The sequence below is a fragment of the Echiichthys vipera genome (assembly GCF_963691815.1).
Source record: "Echiichthys vipera genome assembly, chromosome: 16".
Classification (NCBI taxonomy): Eukaryota; Metazoa; Chordata; class Actinopteri; order Perciformes; family Trachinidae; genus Echiichthys; species Echiichthys vipera.
The window spans coordinates 11364387-11386335 of NC_139841.1; the positions used below are offsets into that span (position 1 = coordinate 11364387).

Consider the following 21949-nt stretch of genomic DNA (forward strand, 5'->3'; position numbering starts at 1 on the left):
TTTGTCCAGAAAGGTCAAATTTGAAAAAGGCTCAGCTTTCACATTGGTTAATGCTGATTTTAAAAAAAGGCTTGCTGTCAGACGAAATATACTTACCAATTCCTTAGAAAGATTTACTCAGCTTACCCTTTTGCGTGTTGCAGCCCTGGATGACCAGGACAGCGCTGTCGACGACCGGGATAGTGACTACCGCAGCGAGACAAGTAACAGTCTGCCTCCACGTTACCACACAACAGCACAGCCCAACTCCTCCATGCACCAGTATCCCATGGGGCCTCGGCAGCATCACCACCCAGACTCCTGCACAAACTCTGTTCACAGTTTTGACCTGGACTACAGGGACCAGCGAGGAACCAGGTAGACAGAGTATTCACTAGGTCACCCATACATACCCTTACTTGCTCAGTCACTTACTCACTCTAGAGGAAACTTTCACTTACTGATACATTCATAGTGCATTCAAAATGCCAAAAGTGTGTGTGGTGGTTATGTTGATACATTATTTTCAATGTAAATACAGAAGAAAAGACAATATCAGTGATTTATATTTCTATTGAAGTAATACATTATTATTATTGTTGTTGTTGTTGTTACTACCACCACTACCAAGCTGTTTTGAGGCCAATTTTGGTCAATAAGACAAATGGTCTCAGTGCATGGAATCTACTTCTGTGCACTCATGAATTGTCATGAAATACATGTGTGCCAGTGAGACTGCTGCAAATCTGCCTGTGTGGACTGATAGGAAGTTGATCCGGATAATTCTACATCAGAAAAAAAATGGGATTGCAGCCAGGGAAAGCTTATTGTTCATGTTTCTTTTTGTCTTGAGGGTCTGTTGTGTCAGTTGAAGTTCCTGGTAGTTTTGAAAGGCTCTGAACTTGGTTTAGCCATATCACTGAGGAAATCCCTCTGTCACACATAGAGGGAGTGGGTCAGTGAACACACACACACACATTTTTTTGGTGATTAAAAACTTGTTCAGTGTACGCCATATGGTGGTAATTTGCTGTAGCACGCATTTCTCATGAACACTGTTGCAGTCTGAGTGTTGAAGGGCTGATAAGCATGACTGTCGCTGTAGGGATTTAAAGAGATCTAAATTCACAGAGGCACATGCAACTATAGGGGGACACACTCACACAAATTCATACACATACAGTTATACTACACATGCACACTCAAATAACAAGTAATTTCTGTTACTTGCAATTGGATTTTAGTGTATCTTAGCTTTCTGAATGCAATGTTATGAAGCTGCTTTCAAATCTTACAAGATTATGTCATTTTTACAACATTCATAACTGAGCTGAATTGTTTTAACGTTTGCATGAAACTGTTCCCGTCTTAATTTCTCCATTTATCGTTCTGCTTAACTTGTGTTTGCATCTTTTCTTTTTGTTTGTTTGCTTCTTCTTTTCTGTCCCTGTATCCTTCCTTTCCCGGACCCTTGTCAAATCTATTCTTTAACCTAAATAACGGTAGATCATTAAACCAGAAAGGAAGGGTCAGAATTATACCTGTAGATTCTGGCATGGGGGTTGAAGATTGGGAAAACAAATACAAAGGGCATGGCAAGCCTCAACTGAGTGACTTCTTGGACGATGAGGAAGACAACGTTATCCTTCGAATGGGAAGACCCTACCCTGAGCCATCACACACCTCTATGCGTCAAAATACTCAACACAGTGGCTTTCTGCCTGCCACCTACCCTGAGGGCTATGACACTATTGATCGGCGGCGAAAGAAAAAGATAAGGGACCCTGGAGGGTTGCTCAGTAAAGAGACAGACCAAATGAGAGAAGAGGCTTTTCCTTCCGACCTTGCACTGCTCCGTGAGAAGAGAGGGGAGCTGTTTATGCGGCAGGTAGTTGAGATGCAGGAAGAGGAAGAGCATATGACATCATGCCTCAGGCCATACCAGAATGGGCTTCTATACAAGACAAGGATGTGGGCGAAAAATGAGCTGGACAACACTTTGGAGAATTATGTGGCATACAAAAAAGAGCAAGATGATAGAATGAGGGCACGGTTCGATTTTGATTTAGAAAGCTCTGAGAATCTGAACTACTCCATAGGAGCAGAGGAGGATATTGAAGACATTGCCTTTATAGCAGACGACTTTCACCCCGCAAATGCAAGACATTACAAAGACAGATATTCTTTATCCAGTCACATAGAAATTTTTCAGGGTCCTCGAGAGAAGAAGTGTGGAAAAGCTAGACTTGGAGGATGGGCTCCGGAGGCAATGCTCTCTCCTGTAGAGGAACCAAGTGATGAATATGTAGACCCTATGGATGAGCTCCAGTGTCTAGTTGAAACTGTTTCGGAATACCTTGCTGAAAAAGAGGAGGAAATTAGCAAGTACGGTTCCCTTCCTAAATCAAGTAAATCAAGGCTATCATCTTTGGGTAGCTATAGAACCGATTCTTTTGGAGAGGACCAAAATAGTGCATCGAAGGATTCTAAGGGCGAAACCCAACCACAAACTCCTTCTGATCAAGGCATTTCAGGAGTAAAAAATGCCATGAACTCATTATTTAGTTCTCTCACTGACAAAGTTGGAGGAGGCCCCAAACAATTCCCACAAACACCATCTGAACAACCCTCCAACCAATCTGGACTTACAAAACTGTTTTCCTTCATCCCTAAATCAAATAGCTCTGCTCCTGTAGCTGTCGTATCTCCAGTAGAAAGTTCTCATGAAAAATCACTAGCTTCTCAGCCACCACATGATGCTAAGGCACAAATTCATAATCAAGAAACTAAAGCAAGGAGTCAGATTCCAACAAATACAAAAGAACATTCACCTAAGTTTATAATCAAACCTCAAAGTGCTCCAGGAAACTCTGTATTGGGGAAATTGAATCCTTTAAAACTTTTCACACCAGAGGATAATGAGAACTCTGCTGAACAGGCACCAAAATCTGCATATTATCAAGGTCATACACAATGGGATGAAAAATGTGTTCACCAAGGTAAGCAGTCATTAACAGCAGAAGGAGATAGGAAATCAGAAAAATTAAGAAATGCATCACAAGAGAAACATCTGGAACAAAAGCAAGACGAGAATATGTATGGTAGACAAAATCTGAAGACTTACAAACAAGAAAATGTGCCTATTCCAGCAATGTCAACTGGTCAAACACAATCGGCAAACGCTGGATTCTTCAGCCCTTTCAAAAAGTCATTGAGTTCATTAATCTCACCTGCTCTCCCCTTTCCACCTCAGGGAGCTCCACCTGTGACCGTATATCCAGTGTTTAGATCCACAGAGGATCCCAAACTAGAGAAACCAGTGGAGGACGCATCATTGAGCAGTAAGCTTAAACTGCCTTTCCTATCTCCTGAAAATGTCTCCACTCAGCAGCGTCCCAAAGCAGAAGGAGGCATGCTCTCTGGATTTTTAAAGTTTGCATCCAGTGATGATGTTAGTGCCTCCATGGACAGACATACTCCTATGCAATCATATCATGAATCAGCTCCAGCAACCTCCACCACCTTCATACAGAATTCAGCTGTGCCCCAGGAAAACACTGAGAAAGGATGGTTTTCCAGTGTATTTAACCCCAACTCTTCACCCTCTAGTTCAAACCAGAATTTAACTATTAATCAGCAATATCAGGACAGCAAGGTACCATCTGGCTCACATGCACAGCACACATCAAATCAGAAACCAGTAGCGGACCCTCATGGGATGCAGCATCAAGCTCTCAATCAGCCTGAATCACAAAGTTTTTTGACAGGTCTTTTTAAAGGGAGTTCAGCTGATGACATCTCTCATAAGGGCTCTAATCAACCCAAACAAGGAGGACTGCTATCTGGACTTCTTAAATTTGGCTCTACCAGTGACCTATCTGGCAATTTGCCACAGCAGGTTTCCCATAACAATCAACCACCCAGGAGCAGTTATCCCCCACAGTTTTCAAATGACCCTCCCCCACAACAAAGTTCTTCAGTACCACGGATGGGTGGCCTTGTCTCAGGGCTATTGAAGTTTTCATCAACAGAAAATATACCACATAATGTACAGCCTTCTGAGGCTGAAAAGCAGGGGAACATAACTGGAAAATACTGTTGTCAGCGGCAGACTTCAGATGAAACACGAGAAACGCAATCCCAGCAAAAGGGGCTGTTGTCTGGCTTGCTTAAATTTGCATCCTCTGAGAATGTTTCAAGCAGCCAAACAGTTCAGAACCAATTTAGCAGTGTTAAATATAACCAACAGGCTTTCAACCAACAGAATACTCAAGGACCAAGCCAAGGGCCTCATCTTAGGAACAGAGCATCAAATCAGCAAGTTATGCTACCGGAGACAAGTAAACCAAGCTTTACTCGACAACAAACCGTTCCACTTCAGCGACCACCATCTCAACAAAGTGGTCTTTTATCTGGTCTTTTTAAATTTGCTTCAGCAGACAACATAAAGACACAACAGCATCCGTCAGCTCAACAGCATGGCATTATGCCAAGTAAATCCAGCCATGAGCAACCAATGGCAAGAAATATCCCAATTTTGAACCAAAATCAACCACAAAATGGCTCAACCCAAAGTCAAGCAAGTGGTCTGCTTTCTGGACTATTCAAATCCTCCTCAGAAAATATGGCTCAGCAGCAGCAGCCCAAAATCATCCATGAGACACAACAACAAATTAAAGTGCCAAGCAGTCAGACAACTGACACAAAGGTTGAGACATCAAGTCAATCTGGAGTGCTCTCAGGGTTGTTTAACAAGTTGACAAAATCATCTGAAGACATTGACACATCCTGCCAGTCATCGACAGCACAACCACTATATCAGAAAGCCAATAATTACACAGTCACAATGAAGACCCCACTACAAACACAGTTACACACTAATATAACACAACAGTTTTCACAAGAACAGGCAGCAAAGGAGGAAAGAGAGAGGATTCCACGACCTGCCCAGCAAGGGTTTTTATCTGGACTGTTTAGCAAAAATATAACCAAGGACCAGTGCACTTCTAGACAACTAACCTCAGGTCAGATTACAGAACAACATACACCCCCAGATAAGTTCACAGAGTTACATTCAGACACATTCAAATGTGCTTCTTCAGACCTTGGAAGGGACAACTGTCAAAGAGTTGTTCGAGATTGTCTCAGTCCAGGACAGAGCAGACATGCTTTAATCAGTGCACCAGTCTCAATTGATACAGAGAGTTTAGACTTAAGAACATCAGCTACATTTGCAAGGTCTGTTCAGAGTCATGCCACATACTCCTCAGTTAGCACAGGTAATATATCTCAGTTATATTATTCTGGCTCAGTTCACCCATTGGCTTATAGTACAGGACATATTAATACCCTTTTACAAGGCCATACACTTTCCTCAGCAATGTACATGCAGCCATATATTGGCGGAAGCACTCCCTCTCTTTATGGAGCAACAGGGCAAAATCCTTACCAAGGTCAGTTGTCCCCTTATGGAACAAGTCCTTCTTATGATGAAAACCAGTGGATCCGTGAAAGTGTTCTCTGGCAGCAGTTTCAAAATGAGTCACTGAATTATCAATTACAAGGAGAGGATCAAGTGAAAAGACGGAGCTGTGAAGAATTGTCTTTACATGCATCTGCTCTTCCCTGCAGCCCCTCAAATACATATCAGCCATTTACCTCATCCACACCATGGCAAGGTGTTGTTTGCCAAGAGCAAATTCAACCATATCAGTTTGAGGGACATAGGAATGATCCATATCCAAAGAGGAAATTATGGAACAGCTTTGATGACCTGGGAAACATGGAATATTCACCTAATGAGGGTGCATTAAACTTAACTAATAAACAGAGTAATGCAAAGTTTGGGAAACGGCAATCTTTTAATGATGGCAGCAGTTACAGCTTGAATGGAGTTTCATATCATGAAGGTTATTACGAGGAGACTGCACCAAGCTTATCTTATTCGGCTAATTGGCAATATGGAATGAATAATGCAGTTCTACAAAATGTTCATACTGATGGCATGTTAAATTCGAGTCAGTTTAATTTGAATAGGCCAATAGATCGAAGCCGTCCCACAAGTGCCAAAACTGAGACCGAAGAATCCCTGTACCTCGAAGACACTGAGTGGTATCAACAGTGGCTTGCACTTTTGGAGCAAGGAATGTGGTGGCCAGCAGACGATGGTGACTGTGGCTACTTTGTTTACACAGATCACGAGTACATTTATGCCTTGCTTACTGATGCAGCAGGGGAATTTGTGTATGCTTGTGCCCCTGAAGGCGAGTCTTGGGGAAATGCACAGAACTTAGATGGTTTCCCCAGTGCTTGGCTACAAAATGAAATGGTTGTAGTTTGTGGCTTTAAAATTCCACTTTACAATGAAGATGAACTTCTTTGGCTACCTGGTCAAGATCAAAGTGATTCTCAACTTCTTAATGCCCCCCTGGATTTGTCTGCTGCCTATAGAAAAGGAAACCAGATCATGAATTTAAATCTTGAGCAGTTCTCTCAAATGTTTGAAAATTCATTTCTGTCACAAGGGCAACAAGGTGTTGATTTCACATCGTACAGATTAAACAAAGTCAGGATAGATCCAAGACAGCACAATTACATCTATGAAGACCAATGCAAAGATGTTATTGACCTTTCCTGTCATAATAGAGACCACATCGACCCTTATTGGAACAACCAGGAAATTAAGACATTTCTTGCTCAGAAGGTTGCCGTTTCCCTGAACTCTACTCCGGCTGCAAATTCCAATCAGCAGATACTTTATAACTGTTACCAGCCTTGCCAGCGTCGGCGTTCATCCACTGGGGTTACAGTGAAGCATGTTGATGATGTATCAGAGACGGAATGGCGGGAAAGAGTGTTGCCAGGAGAAGAACAACCTAATCGTCAAGTCAAAAAGATTTCTACCCTCATATCCTCTTTTGTGGGCAAGACATCACAGGTGGAGTTAAACAAACCTAGTATATCCTCCCGTGATAAAGCTCCAGATAAAAATGCGACAAACATTCTTTCATCAGGTTTCCAAAGTCTGAAGTCAAAGATCATCAAAGAGGAATCTACTGCTGATGTGACTCAGCCTGATTTGATTGTTAAACAACAAATGCAGAGGCCAGCTATCACACAGGGAAGAGTTTTGCCCACAGTACCGAAAGCTGCTCAAGTGACTCACCCCTCAATTCAATCACATACAGCTCCACAGAAACCTAGACTTTCACGTCAGACTACCATGGTACAACAAGCAACCCCTCAAACACAGCCCAATGTTACAGTGCCTCTAGGATCAAAAGAATCTCTTATTAAACCTGAACCACCGGGACAACTCACAGCCGGTAAACCAGTGGATAAACCAGTGGATAAACCAGTTGAACAGCAACAGGCAGGCTTCATGAACTTTCTGAAATCTGCAGTGGGAATAGAAGAACCCATGCCAGATCCCCAGAAATGTTCCCAGTCATCCACCAATGAGCAGAGAAAAACTGGCAGCACTGCTTCCTTACCAGACAGTGCTCCTACTAATAGAGAGGCTACAGGAATGTCAAATCTTTTTGGGTCAATAAGCAACATATTTAGCACAGAGCCCTCTCCACCACAGAAAGAACAAATGAAACCTAGTGTCACTGATGGTTCACTGACATCAGCAACGAAACCTAAGGGTATACAAAGACAAAAAACAATGCACCAAAGTGATGCTTCTCAGCCCATGCAAAGCCAACCACCATCCAAAAGTATGTCCCAAGCATTTCCTCACAGTTCTTCCATAGGCCCATCTACAAGCCGATCAGAAACTATGCCACCTACAGAACAGAAAAATCATGAAGCAGGAACTAAACCCTCTGCTGGACTTTTCGGATTTTCAATTGGAGAAATGCTGGCTGGGTCAACAGCGGCTCAATCACCTGCATCAGCTACAGCTCCACAAGAAGAATCACTCGGTAAAAGTATTTTATCAATATTTAGTGGGACAAGTCCTCCACAAGCTGCACCCAAAACTGGGCCCTTGCCTCAAGCACATTCACCAAATGCAGCTCCACAACCTCCTCAACAGGAATCACTTGGTAAGAGTTTGTTATCAATGTTTGGAGGATCAAGTCCTCCTCAGCATCCTCCTCAAACCAAGTCTGCTGCTGAGTTACCTCAACCTGGAACTGTTCCTCCAAAAGACCCCCCAAATACAGGCTTCCTTTCCATGTTTGGTGGTCCCAGCAACCAACAGCAAACCCAGACAGGTTCTATTCTAGGGGGGATTCTACCTGGGTCATCAAGTTCAACCGAAAACCCGATGAAGGGACTGTTTTCAATGTTTAGTGATACCAATCCTCCACAACCTCAGCCACCAACACCAACACCAGCACCATCACATACTCAACTAAAAAGGGAACCTCAGACACAATCTAAACCACAAGTACAGCCACAAGCACAAGGGCAACCAGCCACCTCGGTCCTTGGGGGAATATTGGGTGGCCTGTCTACCTCAAGTGAGAGTCCAAGAAAAGCTTTGTTCTCCATGTTTAGTGGCCCCACTACTCCGCAAACACCTGGTGGAAGTGCAAATTTGTCTACTTCTCAAGTGACTGCAGCACCCAAAGAGCCGGAAAAGAGTGTACTCTCTGTTTTTAATGATGCAATGTCACCCCCACAACAGAGCCCTAATTCATCAGCTGCTATTGTTACTGATACTGAACAGCCCCCAACAGCACAAGGTTCTTCCCAAACTGCACGTGTTTCCAGTAGCAATGTCCCAGTGGCAGCACCTACCAGTGAAATGGCAAGTGAAGTGCAGGTTAGCCCATCTACTGATAATACTGTAGAAACTACCCAACATGTCACAGTTAAAGGAAATGATATTGCATCTATGGAGCCACATTTAGAATGCATCTCTGTGCAAAGGGAAATGAGCACAGAAGGTGCACCCCAAGACCCTGCTCCCTCTAAAGAATTATCAGCTTCGGGCCTTCTCTCCATGATCAGTGGATCAGGCCCACAGGCTCCATCCTCACAAGCAGGATTAATTTCAGACAGTCCAGGAAAAGCTTTTCTTTCATTATTTTCTGGCCCCTGCACTGAACCTAGTGCTAACCAGACAGGTCCTTCACCTACAGGATCTGCACCTGGATCATCAGGCCCCAAGGACCCATCAGCAAAAGGTTTGTTTTCTTTGTTTGGAGGTTCCGCTCCTCAGCCTTCTTCTCAGTCTGGAAGTTCTCTATTAGGGACAATGTTCGGAGGCTCATCATCTCAAACAACATCTTCTCAAACAGGGGGGTCATTATTAGGTGGTATATTTGGAGGCTCTGCTCCTCAGGCTGATCCTCAAGTTGGTCCCACTAAGACCGGAGTATCTGCTCCTCTCACAGCTGGCCCTCAGGCAGGGCCATCCTTACTTGGAGGCTTATTTGGTACATCTGCTCCTCAGGCTGCTGGATCTCAGTCTGCAGGGTCTATCTTGGGCGGGATTTTTGGAGGATCAGCAGCTTCAACAACTGCATCTCAGACTAGTGGGTCCTTTGGCGGATTGTTTGGTGGGGCTGCTACCCAAACGTCAGCACCCCAAAATAGTAGCTCTATATTGGGAGGTATTTTAGGGGGATCATCTTCTCAAACAACTTCTGCACAGACTGGTACATCTCTTCTGGGTAGCATTTTACCCGGAGCTCCACCTCCTAATGAGATACCTAATAAAGGTTTGCTTTCTATGCTTGGGGGATCTGTTACACCTACAACACCCCCTACAACAGCTACACCAAAATCCAATGACAAAAAAACTTCAACTACAGCTCTTTCCAACACTACTTCAGATTTAACTGTTCTACCAAAACCCAGTGATGACAGTAAAACTTCTCCAGCTGGTCCTGAAATGTCTGTAATTGATACTACTACCCAAATCAAAGAGCAGGCAAAAACACTACAGCAGCCTGACAGCACTGTCCAGTGTCTTGAGGCAAACTTATCCAAAACTGATGGTAATGTCATAGAAGAAGTCCATTACCAAGATGCTGATAAGTTGCCAACTTTAGCTAATAGTATTCAGTCTAAAGAATCTGAAATTTGTGCACAAGCACAACACCCTGAAACACCAGAGATTGTAAGTGATCGGTCAAGTCAAAAAACAATACCACCTAAAGTAGAGGAAACACCAGCCACTCAGACAGCAAGTACTGTAGTCCAGGGACAACAAAAGCCTCCAGAGCCGGATACATCTGTTGGTGACTCTGCATCAGATATGGTTACAGGCTTTATGTCCTCCCTTTTCAAACCATCAGTTGCTCCCACTGAAGGTCTTCAGCAACAGCAGAATAACTCACTTTTTGGACTTGGAGGAATGGCAACCCAAGGTACTACTGGTCAGAGTGGAGCATCACTATTAGGAGGTATCTTTGGAGGGTCCAACACTGAGACAGCAGCTCCCCAGACCGGGGGATCATTACTGGGAGGTTTATTCAAGGGGACTGCTTCTCAGTCTGGTCCTCAAACCACCACCCCCACCACTGGAGGGTCAATATTAGGAGGGATGTTTGGAGGAGGAGCCACTGCCAAGCCTGTAGGTCCCCAGACTGGTGGATCATTACTCGGTGGGATGTTTGGAGGACCTGGGGCAACAGCACAGCCAGGTGGTTCTTTACTTGGAGGAATGTTTGGAGGAGTCTCTGCTCAGACTGCAGGGTCACAAACTGGAGCATCAATACTCGGGGGCATAGGTGGATCTTTATTTGGAGGTATGGGACAACCACCTAAGCCATCAGAACCAATGCCAGCTGAGCCCAAACCAATGCATGGCATTACTCCACAGTCAGAGATTAAGAATGAAAGTGTGCCACCAAAATTGTCCCCATCTCTCACTGAGATTAGCACAAATATAATGGTGGACTCAACCCTTCCAGATAACATAAAATCTGGCAGCCTAACAAGTAGTACTGTGGCATCCGAGGCAGCTTGTCTAGAAGCCTCTGCTGACACAAGCACTTCAATAAGCACTTCATGTGACCTCACCCACCAAGTGGAAAACACTGACAAAGAGATGCCAACTGTTGAGAGAGAGATAGTCCACGAGAAGCCCTTGGTCATTAAAGGAGACCCTGAGAGTAAAGAAAGTGACAAATCAGCCCCACCTGATACCAAAGGAACAGATATTCATATATCTCCTCCAGTCAATCAGTTGCCCAACAATGCAGAGCCTCCTCAAGCTAAGTCTATGTTTGGTTTTCTATCAACACAGAGTGACGCAGGAAAATCTCTTGGATCCCTATTTTCACCAACAATGTCATCAGGTGCTCCATCAATGCCTCAAACGGAAGGAGTGAGTGGTCTGTTTTCAGGATTAAAAACCTTTTCAGGAGGCCTATTTCAAGAGGATAAACCATCTGGTGGAAAACAAGAGCCATCTAGCACTTCATTATTTGGGTCAAGAATAAGTTTTCCTTGGCAGGCAGAGCCACCCAAGCCACAAGCTGTCCCAGATTTAGCATCTCAAGCCAACACTATCAACAAGCAAACAAGTGGTCAAACACATACTGTACAGAAGGTTACAACATCTGAGGCCCAGAAAACTGAATCGGTAGGTTCCACAGATGATATAGCAAAACCCCAGATTTGCATATCCACTCCTGAAGTAGATCCTTCAACATCCCTGAACCCAAAGGAGAAGGAAGGGCTTGTAGAAACATACCCCTCTGCAGGTCCTACCTCTGGAGTGCAGCTGGACAACCAGTCCAAGAAGGATCTATTGAATGCAAAAAGGCTAGTAGAAGCATAATAAATGGCATCCTCCCTCACCATTTATGATGCATTGGTGTTTTGGAAAAAATGTATTTGTTGTTCAGCTCTGCAATCCATCCTCTAGTTTAATTTCATATTTCATACTGTGTGCGTGCGTGCGTGCGTGTGTGTGCGTTGCGTATTTTGTGTGTAGCATCTTCATAATTTTACATGTCATTTCAAAACAGAATTCCAAAACCAAATTTACATATTTAAATATTCATGGACAATTTACAAATGAATGTACTACTACTAATAATAATTAATTAGCTTAATAAAGGGAGACAATTACTTGTGCTACTCCACTGTTACTGATTCATGATTTCCCGAAACTTCTATACTTCTGAACTTATTTTCATTTTGATTGTAGTTATCACAGTTCTGCACTTAAAGATAAGCTAGTAATTTCCTCAGCAAATGTTTTTTTTCAAGTTTTGTTTTCTCTTTAGTTTGCAAAGACACATGTTTATTGGATTAAATATAAGCATGTATATGCAACATGCAACATAATCAATTGTGTAAATTTAGTTTGGCTATGGAATTCTGGTTTGTTTTATTTTTTTGTGGTAAAAATTGTTTTGTAAATCCATACCATTTAACCAAGAAACTCAAACATTATAAATGAGACCAATCTGCCCTCTGCACCTAAAAATGATGTAAAAATGTTGTCTTCATAAAAGACAACATTTAAAACACAGATCAACTACATATTTTATTGTCCACACCCATCTGTACAACCTCCTGTCTCCATTGGGTTCCTCAACATCAAACACAGTTAATGTGTTCTGTCTTGTGGACAGGTGAAAGGAAAACTAAAATATAAAATATGCAGATGTATGTGTTTGTAGAAATATAGTCTTTTTAGTAAGGACTAGCAGGAAAGGGATTTTATACTTCACACCACAAAATAGAGCACACTCTTATGTGTGCAATTTCTATTTAAAAACGCAACTCTAGTCCAGAAAGAGAAGTGAATAATGCACATTTTCATTACTCTCAAACATGCATCAGTCTCCCTGCAAGGTTGGGTAAATTTTAGGCCATGATGTGGTGTGTGTATACTATACCAAATGATAATTTAGAGAATGTATTTATAAAAGTAGACATTTTCTAAATAGTTAAATCATGATTGAATATAATTCTCAGTAGATGGGAGGGGACAGTTACAGATAAAAAACTATTAATTGTGTTGATTGCTTCAGTATAAATATTATTGAAGATGATTATAAAATAAAGAAGTACTTAGAATTAGTTGTGACAATCCCCACTTATCTAACTTTGGTTAGTGGAAAAATGTAAAAAAAACCCACATATTTTAGAAATGGTGCTCAATCACTTGTGATTGATAAAAAAGTGTTCTGACATTCAATATTTCCTCACTCCTCTCTTGCCATTGTAGTCCAGTGGAAAGTAGTCGCTTTGGGTCATCAGGAAACCTGAGCCAGACCAGCTCCCAGCTTAGTGAGAATGGGCAGGAGAGCACTGGAGGGTCAGAACTGGAGGAATCATTCCACTCCTACCACAGTACTAGCTTTCACCCCTCCACTAATGGGCAACAGCGCACCAATGGACATACTCCCACCAATGGACCCTCTACTGTCACTGAGAAAGAGATACATAGGCTGTCCCCTGAAGTAGGACAGGGCCTGAAAAATGACACTCGAGCTGAGAGACCGCCCTCCAAACTTCTAAGGTACAGTTTTTGCTCAGAATTCAACTAAGTTATGCATGTGCTACATAAAATTGCATTGGGAGATGATTGTCTTCATCTCTTTCTGCTACTCTACTTTTAAATCTATGTCAACCAGGTTCCATGATGATGGACCGCCCCTACCCTTTTCCCAATCCAGACTTTGTTGGTTGAAGGCCATCAATAAAGTCAGGGTCCAGCTCCGGGAGGTAGGCAGTGGTTCACTTAATTTCCTCCACTAATATCTCATCAACTCTAAAGTTTGACTTTCTTACCCTATCATACAAATATGACACATATGCATACATTGATATTTACAATTCTTTGAAAGTGGTTGAGTTTTACCTCTTTGTTTTGTTAAGATGGTTCACTAAAACATATTAGAATAATATTAGAACTGCAATTGTTTTTGTTTTGTTTTTTGCAACAAAACACATTTGGTCCTATGCAACCTTATGGTTACACACATTCTGTCTTGGGAACTGTACTTGAGTTGTGATAGCCTCTGGGCAGCAGCAGTGGAACTACTTGGGATTCAGCACCTTTTTAAATGCACTCCATAAATAATTTTCAAGTTAAGGGTGAGTATATGTGATTATGTTTTATCCACCTGTATACTTCCAGCCAACATAGTGTTTTAATTGAAGCAGACTTTGTTTGCTCCACTTTGCTACAGCTGTCCAGCAAACGTGCTGCTTTAATGGAGGTGAGATGACACTGCCCAGTTTTTAAGTAATATTACATTCGTAATTCATTTTAGATAATCTGCCTCGTCTCTTTATCTCTATTTACATGGCGCTCTGATTGTGAGGCAAAAGTATGCTGTCCATATGGTCATCACTCATGGCTTCACTCATTTGCTTTAATAGATGGTTCACTCATGACAATCTTCATGTTCTATGATTAATGGCGCATATAGTGTTTGACAAATTTCTCACTCTTACGGTATATTTACTTTAGGGTGGTAACTGAGTATTTTATTAGAATCTGTGTTTTTAAGGAAATGCATTAAATTCATGATAAACCAAAATTTGTGGTCCAGGGACAACAATAGAATGAGGCTTGCCCACAGCAGATTTGATCTTCTTCTAGACAAAGTTATTACCTCTCTAATAAATGGTCATTTGGAGCTCTTGCACTTGGACCTCCTCCTTTTTCTGAAAAATACACTTTAATAAAACAGTATGGGTAATCATATGATGTTGTTTCAATCTCCATCGTGTCACATTTGACTTTTAGTGTCAAAATCAGATGCCTTGCACTCTAATACTGAACCAATCACCATTATCAGTTGTAGAGAATTTGTATCCAGCGCATGTCAACAGATATTGAATCTAATTCTGCATCCAAGTCCATTTAGAAACCTTAGTTAAGAGCATATTCATAATGAAAACGTCAGTCTCTCAGCCCTAACTGGGGTTCATCCCCTTGATTAAGTTTTTTTTATGGCACAGCAGTAAAGGAGTGTCTCATAGAATCTTGATAGGCTCCATTATAATGATTGGTTTGCATGGACTGGTTGAGACTAACATGTACTGTAAGTGATGGCTGGTTGAAGACAGACTATTAATGGAAAGCAAGATGAAAGCTGTCTAAGTGCCATTTATTACAAAACACTTAGGGCGACAAGTCTAAAGACTGTAATGAATTAGAATTGGTTGTTAATCTAGTCTAGCAGTATGACAGCGATCAGCATAATAAGATACCGTAAAACATCCTCACTTGCTTGTTTACACTCAGAGAATAGAATGAGAAAAGATGTGTTGTGTGTTTACAATTTCTCAAAAATATTTGGCAGCAGTGGCACACAGGGACAAATCTAGAGCAGTAAGTGGAGCTGGCTGCCAGACTAATTTCCAGTATCCGTTTCAATTCCCATATTTGATATGACTGAGCTGCAATCTTTGAATAGAAATGTCTTCCTCTTTACAATTTTTAAGCAAATCACTGAGTGCAGTTTAGGGAAACCAGTGGTACTGATATGTTTATCAGGGTGTTTTCAATTTTTTTATGAATAGAAAGAGAAATGAATATCAGCAGCTGGCAGATGTGGAAACACAGAAAGAGTGAATGAGACTGAGAGCTGGCAGCCTCACACCCTCAGATTAGCTTTGTGCTGGAGTACATTGCCAGAGGACAGAAGGAGAGAGAGCAGAGAAAGTGTGCAAGAGGGTGGGAGGGGAGTAGGGATGGCTTCTTAACCGAGGGTGAACGGCTGTGTGATTGTGGTCTACAACTGTCGTGCTTGCCATTCCAGTGGTAAAAGTGAGGTATCCGGCACTTCTTCATCTCTGTCACTTACAGATGATCTGCTGGTTTGATTAAGGCAGAGCAAGACACTTAATAACACACCTGGGGATGCATTTTGAAGAAAAACAGGGAAGTTACCATTACTGATCCGCTGAGCGACCGTCTATGTGGATTTAACGGATCTTGAAAAAACGTTTTCTACAAGTTGTTCTTGATTATGTGTTTCCCATAAGGTAAGATTTAGATCTAAACATATATTTGTGTCATTTTAAGCACTTAGTACTAAGTTTGTGTAGACTTGGATTAAATAATATATTGTTTTACTGTACAAAACTTGTTTGGCCAATGTACATACAAGATTATGTGTGCTTTTACACAAACAGCTTGTTTCAGTAGTCAGTTGATCTAAATTTTCATAGCACATATTATTGTTGGATAACAAGTCATCTCAAGAACTTCAAAAGAAAGATGTATTTTACATTCAGGCCACAGCCCATTTAGTAACGGAAAAAATAAATTGCTGCTATTACTATGACTGTCCTAGAAAATGGGCCTGGACAGCTTACTAATAAGTCGCTGGCCATTAGAGTGCACTTATAGCTGATCACAGGTTATGCGTTATACAACAGATGTATTAATTTCCATATTTATTAATCAGCCATTGCAAAACATACAATATATTTTAGTACAAGAAATAATGAGTTGATCAGTTAATTTCAGATAGCCTGATTCAAATTCAGTAGCAATAGGAAACAATCTATTCTGATAGGCTTCCTAACACTTTTCTACCTACCAAACCCTTATCAGAGTAACACACCTTGGGTGCTCAAATGCTTATTGGAGACCTCCAGTGCAGGGGTGGGTTAATGTGGTTCGAAACTACCCTTTCTGGAATGATTTACTTAATGGAATAGGAAATTCACCAACCAAAACAAATTCAGGCACATTAAAGTAATATATTATCTTACAAAATACATTTATGAAATAATTGTAGTCAGCGTGTTGATTCAAATACCTAGAAATCAGCATGCACCCTTCTGTAGTGAGGTAGTTAAAAACCATGATATTATGTGTATGTATGTTTTTGTTAAAGGCTGTAATAAAAGCCTTTTATTTCAGAACACTTATAGGAGACTTGACAAAGCTTTCACCCCATTTTTAGTTAGTTAAGAGATAAAGCATCCAAAGAAACCACGGACCGGGTGGTAGTGCACGTTATACATTTCATGATCTTGGTGTTTTGAACAGTCAAGAAGTTAAAGTGTCGAAAAAAACTGCAATTACAGATTTTCTAAATTCCTGATCTGATGTTGGTAAGGCTTAGTGGATAAAGATATACGTATATCACTGGCTGTGTCTAATATATACTATGACTAAATGTAAGGAGTATATGAGACATCCACATCATTGATAACTTGCATACATTACATTCCTTGATTACTGAATGCCAACAGATATATTTATGTAGCATTTTTGGGGTATTCAATAACTTATTTCCACTGTGATGGGTCAGAGCTACAGTATCAAGTCGTGCAGCTGGTATGGGTGTGAAAGAATGACATGGCCTTAAGAGTAAGAATTGACCTGTCATCTAATTACCAAGCTTCCTTTCCATAGTATCCTAATTAGAGATGTAAGCAGCTGCATGGTGTTCATGCTGCAAGTTGCCAGTCTGACTGAGAGGAGGTCAGTAATTGACACGGTCTATCTTACTTCTATAGTGTACTGCGGCGTGTAGTCTCTCAATGTGACCTAAATATCACCAAGTACGTAGCCATAATTTGTCGACTGTTGAGATAATCACAGTTTCAAAAGTTAGTGTTACTTCTTGTTTTTCTCTCATAACTGCTGCTGATAAGAATAGAATTGAAAAAAAAATGAATGATGGTACTATTTTCATGAGTTTGAAGTCTATTTTCATGAGTGTAATTGAAAAAAAATTTGATAAAATGCATGCATTGATAAAATGCATTTCTCTTTTGAAGTAGCATTAAAACTATGTGCAGCATACTACTATTTTCTTGATTAAGTTTGGTTGCCATTTTTATGGTAGAAACATAAGCAGCAACTGCCGACCAAATGAGCCACAAATGAGATTCCTATGGTAAATTGACCCACAAGAAATGCAGATCAGTGCTTGGAGGTTTCACTGCTTTGTCAACAAAATAACTTTTTTTTTTGTCAGTCATGGTACAGGTTCGGTCATTTGAAGTTCAAGATGTTGGTTTATGCTTACACCACCCAGTGGAGGTGTCAGTGAGGCAGTGATTTGTCAATGTGTGGAAACAGCTGATCAGGAGTGCCAGGGATGTTCCCCAGAGGACATATCAGTAAACAGGATGAACCCTACAAATCAGAGCGACTTCCACTTTCGCCCAAGAGGCAAGACCTGCAGGAGAAGAGATCACAGAGCCCCAAAGTTGGGCAAAGCCTGCACAGAAAGCTGCAGATGTGCCTGCAGGGGCCAGAGGATAACTCCTTTCATGACGTGTCATCAGTGGATGCTACCTGCACCAAAGATGACCTCACCTCTTTTGAAGAAATCAGCAGTTGTGATTTCCAGGATGACATTAGGGTTGTGGAGGATGCTTTACCCAGGCTTATTGAAAAGATCAGAAATGAAGAAGAAAAAATGAAGTTGGAGCATGAAGAGGCAGAGCAAGGCTCTAGTAACATTGTGGAACACATCCTAAAAGAACTGAAAGGTATCAACAAGATCCAAGAGGAAATATCTGACCTGAGGCAGTATCTGACATCTGTGCGAGGCTCAGTGGATGAAGTATCTTGTTGTGTCGATGCAGTGCTCAGTGAAATAGGTGAGCTGTACTCTGGGGCTTCAGCTGCCCCTCATCCTAGCTCTGTTTCTCATACACCCCGCATCAGGCGAGGAAGCTTGGGTAGACAAAACGCCATCACATCTCTTCAAGGAAGGGATACCAGTCCACTGTTGGATCACAAAGATTATGCAAAGGATTCAGAACATATACCATCTCACAGATCAGCCAAACAGTGGCCTGTTGATAGAGTCACTCTCCAATCAGATCAACAACTTGACCAAGATAACTCAAAGCAGAGTTCAAATATGCGCATTCTAGGCCCTCCGAATCCTGACTCCTGCTTCCTGGAGCTTCATCACGGCCATGACTACCAAAGCACCAGCTCTCTGTCATCGTGTCACAGTTCCAATTACCCAGAAGCAAGCTTACTGTCTGGTGACACAGAATATGACAGGTGGCTTTCTGTTAATATGCCGAACAGTGTAAGTGGAGAAGGAGGTTGGAGTGAGGAGGACGTCTGTTCTTGTGCAAACAGTGGTGAAGAGTTGAATAACTGTCTTGGTGTTTGGGACAGGTGTGCTGCAGAGGAGACACAAAGCAGCACACCGGGCCATTCTTCACACAACAGCTCTGAACATCTCTCGTTGCTGTTTGGGCACCATTACAACTCTCCTTCGAGCTCTTCCAGTATGGTGGACTGGAGACCCCCCAGACTACAAACTGAGGAAGAAAACTTGGAGTGTGACTGTTCTGCAAACTGCCCGTATTCCCGTAGTTCCGGTTACCACACCATGGATGCTTGTGCAAATGAACTGGGTAGTGAGCCCTCCAGGAGTCTGAGTTGCTCCACTGTGCTGTTGACAGACTGTGACGATGCCTACCTGGAGCCACATTCACTATGCGATGACTGTCCATCTTCTGGTGACACTCTTGATCTGGGGTCTGCGGACAGTTTGGAAAGGGAGTGGACGGATCACAGTATCTCCAGGGATGAAGCAGGAGAATCTTTGTCACAAGAGTCTTCTGTAATAGATCCTGATAACGCAGCCAAGACCTCGAATGTTGGTTTTGAAATAACAACTTTTAGCAAGGCTGTACTCACTTTCAGGTCAGCTTTAAAAGGGGCTTTGAAAAAGTTGGAAGGATCCAACCCTGAAAGTGTTAAAGATGATAGTGGGTCTGAGGCATCTCCGTCTCCTGTCAGAAAAGCCGGTGAACCCAAGGAGGAGCAGAGCAGCACAGAGTATACAGAAGGAGAGGTTAGTCTGATAGAGACTCTATTTGGCACTCCAAAGGAGGAGAGTGAGGCTTCAGTCTACGTGGATTGCCGTGAGACTCATGAGAACATGACATGCTCCCTTCAGGCATCCCCCCATGAAGCAAGCCTCTCTCCTTGCACCCCAACCGAGTATCAGTCTGTAGAGATTTCGCAGGACAAAGGAGAATGTACAACAGATGGGGAACTGTCTAACCTTGACTTAACACCAGACCATTGTCCAGCAAGGCAGGCAGAGAGTCCACTGGGTCCAGTGCTCAGTACAGATGAGGTGCGGTTAAGTCCTATACAGGAAAACCATGTTCTTGATGAGGTAGTCCAAGGAAAGTCAACCGACGCCAGTCACAGAGAGCGTATAGCTAATTTCCAGCGTATTCTTAGGGAAAAGAGGCAAACCCGTCATAGACTATCCAAATCTGCTCAGGGGTCCCAGGGGTCCCAGGGGTCCCATGGCTCTCAAGGGTCTCAAGGGTCTCAGGGATCCCAATCTCAAGACGAGTTTTTCCCAGGTATATTTAAGGATTTTTTTTTTCACTTTAATAATAACAGCAAAAAATATACATTTCAGTGTGTAGTGATCTGATATGATGTATATGTTTAGCATTGATATTAAATGTGTATAGCATTATACATGTCTCAGTTATAAACACTCACACTTTCTAATCCTTTTTTTTCATGTTGTTCTTTCCAGAGTGTGGGAGAGAAGATAATCAGGTTACTCATATAACTTTAGCTTCATATTTAAGCTGTAGTTGTTTTTCTTTCTGTTCATTGTGATTGTTGTGAGGAATAATTGTTTTATTTTTTTCTCCATTACTTGTCTTTGTCAAAAGGAATGCTTGTGTGCACGCCGAAGCTTAATGCACTATATGCTGAGGATACAGGCTCTCATAGGGGCTATGTAATATTTATTTAAAACAAATAAACAAAAACTCCATTTTCTGGAAAAGATTTAGTCCCATCAATTCAGATATTCTGTATAATAAATAGCTTATCATTGGTTTCATTGATGTTGTGATTCCCCAGATCGTTTTTTAATTCTAGTGTTAGCACAGCGGCTTTATGTTTTCCCAAAAGGTTTTTCAAACACTATCAGAAACTGGTACTGTGACAGAACATTCAGCTTCTGATGGACTAATATACAGGCACTGAACACAAAACCCTTTCACTTCAAACGCCCCCCCCCCCCCCCCCCCCAACAAATACAACTCTGTGGTTTTGTACACACTGTTGGTCCACCATTACATTTCACATAACATATCTTATAATTAAAGAGTTCAGCAACATTTATTCCATCCTGTTCTAAAAGCATCATCATTTATTTTTAATTTGACTTTGCATATTATGTTACATCAGAGAGGTGAAACTCAACCAAATGTAGCATTCCATTTTCCAACTTTCCTCTTCTCATGTTATACTGCTGTGTTTGAGTCTTTGTAAGTCGTCTGCCTGAATTCTCACATTTTTAAATATTATAGGTTCGAGATGAAGAACCCAATGCTAGACAAGCCTGGGTCAAACCAGGGTAAGTCCTGCATAGTTGACACACAATAATAAGTAGCAATTGTGACTGCAATCATTTGATTCACATCATTGTGATTACAGTGAAAGTGCCCTCCTGGGTTGCTGTATGTGAGGACGTATAATTCACTTTTATTTTATTTGTGTGGGTGCATAGTGGCGGATCTGGTCTATATGGAATTGACAGCATGCCAGACCTACGTAAAAAGAAACCTATCCCCTTGGTCAGCGACGTGGTCAGTACTAACTTGAAATTCTTTCGCTCTGTATACTGTATGTCATATGTCATCCTGTTTGTGTTCTTTGTGAGTGCACGTCTTTCTATTTGTGAAACCACTACAGAAGTCACAGTTCTTTAACCTTTGAGCTGAATTTGGGATGAGATTGTTATCAACAAATGGAGACAAATATGAATTCAGCCTGCTAATTTCTCTCTCCCTCCTCTCTTAAACCCAAAACTATTCCCCACAACTCTCTTGAATGCATTCACTCTCCTTGGTCAGGCTATGGTAAGTTAATAGAACCCAGTTGCCACTCCCTTTCCTACTTAAGTACAAAATATCAAGTAGGACAAATAAAACAGTAGTTGCCTCAAACGTGTATGTCTATAGCATGTTGATCCCTTTGATCGCAACCCTCTTGTTTAATACAAATTTAAATATTTGCATGCATCCTCTTGGTCATGGGTAGCTTTTCTTCCTACTTGAT

At 41.7% G+C, this 21949-nt stretch overlaps 1 protein-coding gene across 1 annotated transcript in view; it reads left to right on the forward strand.

Moving 5' to 3' along the window:
• The window catches only part of unc13bb (unc-13 homolog Bb (C. elegans)), a 69490-nt gene that overhangs the window by 26081 nt on the left and 21460 nt on the right, over positions 1–21949 (forward strand). The window contains exons 8-12 of the mRNA XM_083929613.1: positions 144–357; positions 13127–13420; positions 13536–13626; positions 21199–21245; positions 21399–21477. Coding sequence (XP_083785739.1) covers positions 144–357; positions 13127–13420; positions 13536–13626; positions 21199–21245; positions 21399–21477 — 725 coding nt within the window. The remainder of the gene's footprint in view (positions 1–143; positions 358–13126; positions 13421–13535; positions 13627–21198; positions 21246–21398; positions 21478–21949) is intronic.